This window comes from Salmo trutta, chromosome 8 (genome assembly GCF_901001165.1).
Source record: "Salmo trutta chromosome 8, fSalTru1.1, whole genome shotgun sequence".
NCBI lineage: Eukaryota > Metazoa > Chordata > Actinopteri > Salmoniformes > Salmonidae > Salmo > Salmo trutta.
Window position 1 is genome coordinate 40275403 of NC_042964.1, and position 11465 is coordinate 40286867.

An 11465-nucleotide genomic window follows, 5' to 3' on the forward strand; every position below is an offset into this window, starting at 1 on the left:
GCAACTTTGCAACTACCTACTGTTTTTAGCTACTTTGCAACTATTTAGCATGTTAGCTAACCCTAACCCTTTAACCTAACTCGTGACCCTATCCCTTTAACATAACTCCTAACACTGACCTTAAACCCTAACCCCAGCCTAGCTAATGTTAGCCACCACCTAACATTAGCATTAGCCACCTAGCTAATTGGAATTCGTAACATACAGTATCATACGACTTGCAAATTCGCAACGTATTGAACAAATTGCAATTTGGAACATATTTTATCATACTAAATGGATGATGGACAACCACAAGTTAATACAAACGTAACATTTCATACTAAGTGGAGTGTCTCAGATTTACATACAGAATAATTTGAAATGCTCTGAGACCTGGTTACTCCTTTACCTCTTAAAAGCAGGTGGTCAACCTAGAATGGAGAAGAGCTACAGATACTCTTTATTGTGGACTTGAGTTTGAATTACAAGACAAAGTGCTAGTGACAACCAAGACCATCACTTTCAGAGAGCCCCACCTTTGCAGGCTGTAGTATTGTGACTTTCGGCATTTATTCCAATCAACAATGACTTGAATGCCAAATGAATGGTTGAATCCATTAGGTGCATGTTTTTGACCTGTTCAGTTATGCAAATTCATTTTAACAGGATACAACATATCCTGAATCTTTTCTCAAGTATTTAGAAAAGGTGTTGGCGTATCATTGTACTTTCAGGACAAAAGGCGATCAAGTTACAAGGTAAAGGTTCATAGGCCAAAGTCAAATAAAAGTAACTGTGTGCTTTTAGTCAGAAACTCATTTGAATAATAGGACAAGGAACTCACACCGACTGAGTGCCAGCTAGGTATTGTGCAACCCACAGTACATCCTTTCAAGTGAGCCTGGATCTTAGTGGGAGAGTAAGAAAGGAGGGCCATCCTGTCTGTATCCCCATACTGAGCGCTCACACGCAGAGGGACGATGAGGCTAGGCTGGGTTCGACGGCTGGTCCCTTTGCTGGCTATGGCTGCTGGAATACTCTACATCACATCCATTAAGCAGGAGGTTGCTTCTCATGGGGAGAGACTGCAGAGGGCCCATCAGAATGACTCGGTCAGGGGCCAGGACATACTCAAGAGGCTGGAGAAGATGGAGGCTCACATCGAGAAGCTGGGTGAGTCTCAATCTCCTTCATTTACCTGTGACTTACCTGGAAGGGAAATACCAGTTGCTCTGTCCACATACTTTATCTGGACTACAGTCTGCCACTGTTCTAGATGGTAGGGCAGATTTAGAGGGGAGGATTAGAGAACACATTAGAATCTAGCCTGAGCATACATGTAGAGTTGATCCCAGAAAGTTATTTCACACTTCAGAGTGATGATTGTAAAAGGGAATCTGTTCTTAATTAAATAAAGAGTTTAATAAACTGATAAAGGATTAAATAAAATATGCCCATAATAATTTTTGATTGTTCTTTAACCTGTCTTGGCTAGGGGGCAGTATTTTCACGGCCGGATAAAAAACGTACCCGATTTAAACTGGTTACTACTCTTGCCCAGAAATTAGAATATGCATATTATTAGTAGATTTGGATATAAAACACTCTGAAGTTTCTAAAACTGTTTGAATGGTGTCTGTGAGTATAACAGAACTCATATGGCAGGCAAAAACCTGAGAAAATTCCAAGCAGGAAGTGGCCTGTCTGAGAATTTGTAGTTCTTTTGATTCTCTATTGAAACTACAGTATCTCTGGGGTTACGTAGCACTTTCTAAGGCTTCCATTGGCGCTCTAAAGCCTTCAGAAAGCGGATTGAGGCGTCTCCTGTCTCTGGGCAGAGTATAGTAGCTCAGTTTCTCAGTGGTCTGCCTGGTGACAAAGAGATTGGATATGCGTGTTCACGAGACCACGCAATTTTTTATTTTCCTCTTTGAATGAATACACTATTGTCCGGTTAGAATATTATCACTATTTTACGAGAAAAATACCATAAAAATTGATTTTAAACAGCGTTTGACATTCTTATAAGTACGGTAATGGAACATTTTGATTTTTTTTGTCTCGAAATGCGCTCGCGCGTCACCCTTTGGATAGTGACCTGAACGCACGAAGAAAACGGAGGTATTTGGACATAACTATGGATTATTTGGAAGAAAAACAACATTTCTTGTGGAAGTAGATCAGCAAAGGTAATACAATTTTTCTAATACTAATTCTGAGTTTAGTGTGCCCCGAAGTTGGCGGGTGTCAAAATAGCTAGCCGTGATGGCTGAGCTATGTACTCAGAATATTGCAAAATGTGCTTTCGCCGAAAAGCTATTTTAAAATCTGACATAGCGATTGCATAAAGGAGTTTTGTATATATAATTCTTAAAATAATTGTTATCTATTTTGTCAACGTTTATGATGAGTAATTTAGTGAATTCACCGGAAGTTTTCGGTGGGGATACATTTTCTGAACATCACACGCCAATGTAAAAAGCTGTTGTTTGATATAAATATGAACTTGATTGAACAAAACATGCATGTATTGTATAACATAATGTCCTAGGAGTGTCATCTGATGAAGATCATCAAAGGTTAATGCTTCATTTAGCTGTGTTTTGGGTTTCTGTGACATATATGCTTGCTTGGAAAATGGCTGTGTGATTATTTTTGTCTTTGTACTCTCTTAACATAATCTAATGTTTTGCTTTCACTGTAAAGCCTTTTTGAAATCGGACAATGTGGTTAGATTAACGAGAAGTTTATCTTTAAAATGGTGTAAAATAGTCATATGTTTGAAAAATTGAAATTATTGCATTTTTAAGATTTTTGTATTTTGCGCCACCCTGTTCCACTGGCTGTTGAATAGAGTGGGACGGTGACGTCCCACCTAGCCCATAGAGGTTAATCCTGTATACTGTTGCTCGCTGAACAACATTTCTGTGTGCCAAAGTTTACCACAATGTTTACTACAATTTTTTTTTTTATTACATCAGTTACTTCAAGGTAATTCTCCAAAGCAGATCAAACATTGTTAATCAACTTTTTAAAAAACACACATGCAAACAGTGACTGAAGCTCCTAACCAACTGTGCTATTTTGTTAGTTTTTTTGTGTTGTTTGTAACTTATTTTTTAACTTATTTTATACATAATGTTGCTGCTACCGTCTCTTATGACCGAAAATAACTTTTGGATATCAGAACAGTGATTACTCACCTCAAACTGAACTAAGATTTTTCTGTAACAAGTCTGACTCGAAGGATATACTGCTTTCTCAGGAACGAGCCCAAATCCCAGTAATTTGCGTGAAGAAAAGGAGAAAAAGGGGGCAGAGGTCGGCCAGCCTTCTGTAAATTTGTAGGCGAGTGAGTAAACCTCCACTACCATCTGTTCTATTGGCCAACGTGCAATCATTGGAAAACAAAATGGATGATATACGATCAAGACTATCCTACCAACAGGACGTTAAAAACTGTAATATCTTATGTTTCACCAAGTCATGGCTGAACGACGACACAGATAATATAGAGCTGTCGGGATTTTCAATGCATTGGCAGGACAGAGAACTTACGTCATGTAAGACGAAGGGCAGCGGTGTGTGTCTTTTTGTCAATAACTGCTGGTGCGCGATGTCTAATATTAAAGAAGTCTCAAGGAATTGCTCGCCTGAGGTAGAGAACCTTATGATAAGCTGTAGACCACACTATCTACTAAGAGAGTTCTCATTATTCATAACTGTCTATTTACCACCACAAACCGATGCCATAATTAAACTAGAAAATGCTCATCCAGATGCGGCACTCCTAGTGGCCGGGGACTTTAATGCAGGCAAACTTAAATCCGTTTTACCTCATTTCTACCAGCATGTCACATGTGCTACCAGAGGAAAAATAATTCTAGACCACCTTTACTCCACACACAGAGCCGCATACAAAGCTCTCCCTCACCATCCATTTGGCAAATCTGACCATAATTCTATCCTCATGAGCAAAAACTAAAGCAGGAAGTACCAGTGACTTGCTCAATATGGAAGTGGTCAGATGACGCAGATGCTAACCTACAGGACTATTTTGTGAGCACAGACTGGATTATGTTCCGGGATTCATCCAATGGCATTGAGGAGTATACCACCTCAGTCATCGGCTTCATCAATAAGTGCATTGACGACGTCATACCCACAGTGACCGTACGTACATATCCCAACCAGAAGCCATGGATTAACCTCTCTAGGGTAGGTGGGACGAAATCGTCCCACCTACGTAACAGCCAGTGGAATCCCGTGGCGCGTTATTCAAATACCTTAGAAATGCTATTACTTCAATTTCTCAAACATATGACTATTTTACACAATTTTAAAGACAAGACTCTCGTTAATCTAACCACACTGTCCGATTTCAAAAAGGCTTTACAACAAAAGCAAAACATTAGATTATGTCAGCAGAGTACCCAGCCAGAAATAATCAGACACCCATTTTTCAAGCTAGCATATAATGTCACATAAACCCAAACCACAGCTAAATGCAGCACTAACCTTCATCAGATGACAATCCTAGGACATTATGTTATACAATACATGCATGTTTTGTTCAATCAAGTTCATATTTATATCAAAAACCAGCTTTTTACATTAGCATGTGACGTTCAAAACTAGCATACCCACCGCAAACTTCCGGTGAATTTACTAAATTACTCACGATAAACGTTCACAAAAAACATAACAATTATTTTAAAAATTATAGATACAGAACTCCTTTATGCAATCGCTATGTCCGATTTTAAAATAGCTTTTCGGTGAAAGCACATTTTGCAATATTCTGAGTAGATAGCCCAGCCATCACGGGCTAGCTATTTTGACACCCACCAAGTTTAGCCCTCACCAAAGTCAGATTTACTATAAGAAAAATTGGATTACCTTTGCTGTTCTTCGTCAGAATGCACTCCCAGGACTTCTACTTCAATAACAAATGTTGGTTTGGTTCAAAATAATCCATAGTTATGTTCAAATATCCTCTGTTTTGTTCGTGCGTTCAAGACACTATCCGAAGGGTGACGCGCCCGACGCGTTTCGTGACAAAAAAAATCAAAATATTCCATTATCGTACTTCGAAGCATGTCAACCGCTGTTTAAAATCTATTTTTATGCAATTTTTCTCGTAAAAAAGCAATAATATTCCGCCCGGGAAACCCTGTTTACGTTCAAAGACAGAGAAAATAAAAACATGGTGTCGCCTCGTGCATGCGCCTCAGTCTCATTGTCCTCTGATCGACCACCATCCAAATGCGCTAATGTTTTTCGGCCAGGGGCTCCAAAGACATCATTCACCGGTTTGCCGCCTTCTGAGAGCCTATGGGAGCCGTAGGAAGTGTCACGTTACAGCAGAGATCCTCAGTTTTCAATAAAGAGAGTGTAGAAGCCCAAGAAATGGTCAGACAGGCCACTTCCTGTAAGGAATCTTCTCAGGTTTTTGCCTGCCATATGAGTTCTGTTATACTCACAGACACCATTCAAACAGTTTTAGAAACTTTAGGGTGTGCTCCTAATCTCAGCTCGTTACCTGTATAAAAGACACCTGGGAGCCAGAAATCTTTCTGATTGAGAGGGGGTCAAATACTTCTTTCCCTCATTAAAATGCAAATCAATTTGTAACATTTTTTACATGCGTTTTTCTGGATTTTATTGTTGTTATTCTGTCTCTCACTGTTCAAATAAACCTACCATTAAAATTATAGACTGATCATTTCTTTGTCATTGGGCAAACGTACAAAATCAGCAGGGGATCAAATACTTTTTTCCCTCACTGTACCTGTTGTATTCATACCTGTTGTATTCGGCGCATGTGACAAATAAAGTTTGATTTGATTTTAAATGAGATCATACTCTGTTCGTATCAAAAGGAGTGACACATGTTGATTCTGTCAGCAATAACACATTTATTACAATGTGATGAACAGCTGTCATGTGTGTCCACAGTGAAGACAATCAACGACGGGAGCAGTCTGAAAGAGGGGCAGGCTGTGAAGGCTCCCGAGGTCAAGAAGGAGAGGAAGGTGGTGAAGAAGGTGTACCCCAACTCAGCTCTGTTCACAAGCTGGGGTGATGAGCTCTCAGAGGAGGAGCAGAAAGAGGCAGAGGGGCTGTTTCAGATGTATGGATACAACGCCTTCCTGAGTGACAGACTACCCCTGAACAGGGAAATCCCTGATACTCGCGATCCTAAGTAAATCATTTTCCTCATCTCTCCGCCACCTCAACACAGCAAATTATGGATCCGTGGAAAACTTCTGAATTCTAACCACAGTCTGTTGCATTGTGGCCATCCGAGGTCAATTCCATCTCCAGCACTGTGATTTCAATTTGAGCAATTGTGACCTTAGAACTAGAAGGTTCTACCTGTAAAACGATGATTCTAGGATAAGCAATTTTTTTAACAGAACAAGGCTATGTCAATAAATACATTTTGACAGAAATGCAGATAGAACCTTACAATTCAAAGCTCTCGCAATGACATTGAAGTTGACAATAACTTGAAGAGTGAAACAGCAGCTTTGGTGAAGTGAATGAATGATATGAGGTGGACCAAATGTGTTTGTTGTGCCTGTTAGGTGTGCTAAGCACCAGTATCCCCATGACCTGCCCACCATCAGCGTGGTGTTGATCTACTTGGACGAGGCCCTGTCAATCATCAAGAGAGCCGTCCGCAGCATCATAGACAAGACCCCCCAACGCCTGCTCAAAGACATTATACTGGTTGATGACCACAGCTCCAATGGTTTGCCTAATTGGTCAATGCTCTCCGCATAGAAACATTTGAAATGACATTTGTTAACATTTAGATTGAAAGTAGGTGTGGCTTTCAACTTTCGTTGGGTACCACTGATTTGCAAGTGTCTGCTTTCACAGAGGATCTAAAGGAGAAGTTGGATGCCTACATCAGCTTCATCCATGAAGAGTGTCCGGGCCTGGTGAAGAGAGTGAGACACTCAGAGCAGCTCGGTCTCACACAGGCCCGCCTCTCAGGGTGGAGGGAAGCTACAGGAGATGTGGTGGCCATCTTGGATGCCCACATAGAGGTCCATGTGGAATGGTAGTGTAAATCAAATATCTCAGTAAGACTTTTTGAATCCCCCCCCCAACATGGTGTTTTGATTCTGTGTTTGTGTGAACAGGGCGGAGCCTCTGTTAGCTCGGATAAAGGAGGACCGCACGTTGGTGTTGACACCGGTGTTTGACAAAGTCCATTTCGATGACTTGACAGTAACACGTTATGGGCCTGCTGCAGACACCTTTGACTGGGCCCTGTGGTGTATGTACGAGCCCTTCAGACCTGAGTGGTATGCCTTGAAAGACGAGTCACAGCCAGGAAAGTGAGTTGGTCGTGATTTCATCATAGGATGGTAGTCCAGTTTCACAAGTCTATTTGAATAGGCGATAAGGAAAGCACAGCATTCGGAGGAAAATCTTACCTAATATTTACACCTGGATTATTATTTTGCATTATCTATTCATTAAAATGAATGTCACTTCTCCCAATATGGAATTGACCATGATTTGTACTGTATGTTTGTCAGGAGCCCCTCTATTATGGGCATACTTGTGGTTGATCGTCTGTTCTTTGGGGAAATTGGTGCTCTGGATGGTGGTATGAAGATCTATGGAGGTGAAAATGTTGAACTGGGCATCCGGGTAAGCCCCTCTGCTACAGTTTCTAAATAAAAGTTTGAAATCATAGCAGACTTGTGTTTGCAGAATTACTTTTTGTTCTTGAGTTATTCAGTTTGAACAAACCAATCTACGTCCAACCTCCAGACACTTCAGTCCATATCTCTTCCTTCTCTCTTGGTGTTTGGTGTGTCTAGGTGTGGCTTTGTGGTGGAAGTGTCGAGGTCATACCTTGTTCTAAAATAGCCCACATCGAGAGGGCCCATAAACCCTATCTCCCCGACCTGAGCATTACAATGAAGAGGAATGCTCTGAGAGTGGCTGAGGTCTGGATGGATGACTACAAACATAATGTCAACATTGCCTGGAACATCCCACTGAAGGTACTGTACACAACAAACCATTTAAAAAGTAGGTTTAGTTCAGCTGCTCATATAGAATAGCAATGATTGCTGTTTTGCATGCCTTGTGTTTGAAAATAAGTAGACTAGACAGTCAATATTATAAAAAAATGGTCTATTTCTCAATGCCATAATAAATATCATAGGATCTATATAAAATGATGGCGGTAAGCAAAAGTGGATAATAGGTGGATTGCTCACATGGCCTGTGTTTCTGATTTAGAAATCTTCCTCTTTCTCACCACAGGATCATGGCATAGACATTGGGGATGTTTCAGAGAGGAAGAAGTTGAGAGAGAGACTGAACTGCAAACCCTTCCAGTGGTATCTGGATAACGTGTATCCCATGTTAGACCCCCTGGGTGACTTGATTGGTTATGGAGCTGTGAGTGATGCTAAAATGTTACAGTTGTTCTGGAACTTTTTCCTCACCAACTGTGTTTAGTGGCATGCATGGCATCCTTTTTTCAATAGGATACAGGGTCATAAATCAGGATAGGAATCTGCACTTTTATAACCGTTTAATCTCTCGACATAAAATCAACAGCTGGTCAATGACCAGAAGAAGGATCTCTGTATAGATCAAGGCCCAGTTCCGGGGAACACACCTATTTTATATGGATGCCATTATTTTGGTCCACAGGTTTGTAGACACATTGCTTAATATCTTAGAATTTAACTTCATGTATAATATGGTTTATCCCATGGCAGACTTGGGATTCAATCCATCCCACAATGCAAAGTACTGTCAATACCACAGACTCAGAAAAGCCTAAATATCTATACTCTCTGTCCAGAACTGTTATTATCGAGCCAGTGGGGAGATCTACATTGGAGGCATCAAGTCTCACAAGTACAACAGTAATCGCTGTCTGGTGGACACCGGCAGTCGAACCCCAGGACTGTATGAGTGCAAGGTGGCCAAGCAGAAGGGATTCCACATGCTCTGGGAATTTCAACAGGTAAGCACTCTAACATGATTTAGGGAAGTTGATGCTTATAAATTGTTGGAAACAACAGAGATGTCTGACTCTTGTTTTTAATTATTGTGATGCTGTACAGTAGAATGTTTGCTGTGTTTGACAGGGAAAAGCCATCCAGAACAGGCAGACAAAGAGATGTCTGGAGATTGCCCCAGGGGAGGACACTTACTACCAGCTCATCATTCAGGAGTGCAGTGGGCAGCACTGGAACATACAGAATCTGATTAAAGACTTCTGATACACTGAGATAGGCCTACCAGAGACAATACAAGTGGGAAGGTGGTATTTACCACATACGACTGGTAAAAGTCCATTTGAACGTCCCTCCAACTGGTGATTACTAGTGGGAAACTCATCTATCATCCCTGAGCTCCGACTTCTCCCACATGCTGACCTCTCACGGCTGTTTAAATTACCTTTTAAACAGCATTTTCAGCAGTTAAATGCAACAACAAAACATTCTTTACAAAAATCTAAATATGTTTTTGAACACTATAATTTAACAAACATGATAGCTGTACTCATAGCTTATGGTTGACGCAACTTGTTGGCCATTAGCCAATCAACGTTTCTCAATGACTTCAAAGCACGTGAATGCATCCAACTGGTATTTATGATTTCACAGCTGGTAATTACCACCTTCCCACTTTGTTATGATCACAGCATTATCATCATGCTTTGAAAATCCTATCTTAGTCAGCAGTGAGATGACTGTGATCTTAGCGAGCTGTTGGTTGTGCACAGTGGCGACGCGTCATTCATGGCAGGTGTTTTGTGCCCCCCTGTTTAGCTAAACAATATAACATATACAGTACCCGTCAAAGGTTTGGACACACCTACTCTTTAAAGGCTTTTTCTTTATTTTTAATATTTTCTACATTGTAGAATAATAGTGAAGACATCAAAACTATGAAATAACACATATGGAATCATGTAGTAACCAAAAAATTGTTAAACAAATCAAAATATATTTTATATTTTACTTCGAAGTAGCTACTACTTCAAAGTAGCCACCCACCCTTTGCCTTGATGACAGCTTTGCACACTCTTGGCATTCTCTAAAACAGCTTCACCTGGAATGATTTTCTAACAGACTTGAAGGAGCTCCCACATACGCTGAGCACTTGTTGGCTACTTTTCCGTCACTCTGCGGTCCAACTCATCCCAAACCATCTCAATTGGGTTGAGGTCAGGTCATTGTGAAGGCTAAGTCATCTGATGCAGCACTCCATCACTCTCCTTCTTGGTCAAATAGCCATTCCACAGCCTGTTGGAAACAAAAATGAAAGTCCCACTAAGTGCAAACCAGATGGGATGACGTATCGCTGCAGAATGCTATGGTAGCCATGCTGGTTAAGTGTGCCTTAAATTTGAAATAAATCACAGACAGTGTCACCAGCAAAGCACCCCCCACCATCATACCTCCTCCTCCATGTTTCACAGTGGGAACTGCACATGCGGAGATCATCCGTTCACCTACTCTGCGTCTCACAAAGACACTATGGTTGGAACCAAAAATTTCTAATTTGGACTCATCAGACGAAAGCACAGATTTCCATCGGTCTAATATCCATTGCTCATGTTTATTGGTCAAAGCAAGTCTCTTCTTATTATTGGTGTCCTTTATTGGTGGTTTTGTTGCAGCAGTTCAACCATGAAGGTCCGATTCACACAGTCTCCTCTGAACACTTGATGTTGTGCAGTGAATAATTTATTTGGGCTGCAATCTGTGGTGCAGTTAGCTCTAATGAACTCATCCTCTACAGCAGAGGTAACTCTGGGTCTTCCTTTCCTGTGGTGGTCCTCATGAGAGCCAGTTTCATCATAGTTTTTGCGATTGCACTTGAAGAAACTTTCAAAGTTCTTGAAATGTTCCGTATTGACTGACCATCATGTCTTCATGTAATGGTGTACTGTCATTTCTCTTTGCTTATTTGAGCTTGTCTTGCCATAATATGGACTTGGTCTTTTACCAAATAGGTCTATCTTCTGTATACCACCCCTACCTTGTCACCACACAACTGATTGGCTCAAATGCATTAAGACAGAAATAATTCCACAAATTAACTTTTAACAAGGCATACCTGTTAATTGAAATGCATTCCAGGTGACTACCGCATGAAGCTGGTTGAGAGAATACCAAGAGTATGCAAAGCTGTCATTAAGGCAAAGGGTGGCTACTTTGAAGAATCTCAAACATAAAATATATTATAATGTGTTTAACACTTTTTTGGTTACTACATGATTCCATATGTGTTATTTCATAGTGTTGATGTCTTCACTATTATTCTACAATGTAGAAAAAAGTAAAAATAAAGAAAAACCCTTGAATGAGTAGGCATGTCCAAACTTGACTGGTAATGTATGTATGTATGTATGTATGTATGTATGTATGTATGTATGTATGTATGTATGTATGTATGTATGTATGTATGTATGTATGTATATATAT

The 11465-nt window shown here is 40.5% G+C and overlaps 1 protein-coding gene across 1 annotated transcript; it reads left to right on the forward strand.

The window, feature by feature from the left end:
* The first annotated feature begins 814 nt into the window (after window positions 1-814).
* On the forward strand, window positions 815-9485 carry LOC115198924 (probable polypeptide N-acetylgalactosaminyltransferase 8). The gene is made up of 11 exons (XM_029761340.1): window positions 815-1155; window positions 5941-6187; window positions 6573-6739; window positions 6871-7054; window positions 7137-7334; window positions 7539-7653; window positions 7827-8012; window positions 8278-8415; window positions 8578-8673; window positions 8828-8992; window positions 9117-9485. The coding sequence occupies exons 1-11, from the start codon at window positions 963-965 to the stop codon at window positions 9249-9251; spliced, it is 1824 nt and encodes a 607-aa protein (XP_029617200.1). The 5' UTR covers window positions 815-962; the 3' UTR covers window positions 9252-9485.
* The last annotated feature ends 1980 nt before the right edge of the window (window positions 9486-11465 follow it).

Excerpts from the sequence above, each read along its gene's own strand:
- LOC115198924 (XM_029761340.1), top strand. The coding sequence starts at position 963 with ATGAGGCTAGGCTGGGTTCGACGGCTGGTCCCTTTGCTGGCTATGGCT. Across the intron at positions 7,654-7,826 it reads ATGTTGAACTGGGCATCCGG|GTGTGGCTTTGTGGTGGAAG; the intron begins GTAAGCCCCTCT and ends TGGTGTGTCTAG. Across the intron at positions 8,674-8,827 it reads GCCATTATTTTGGTCCACAG|AACTGTTATTATCGAGCCAG; the intron begins GTTTGTAGACAC and ends CTCTCTGTCCAG.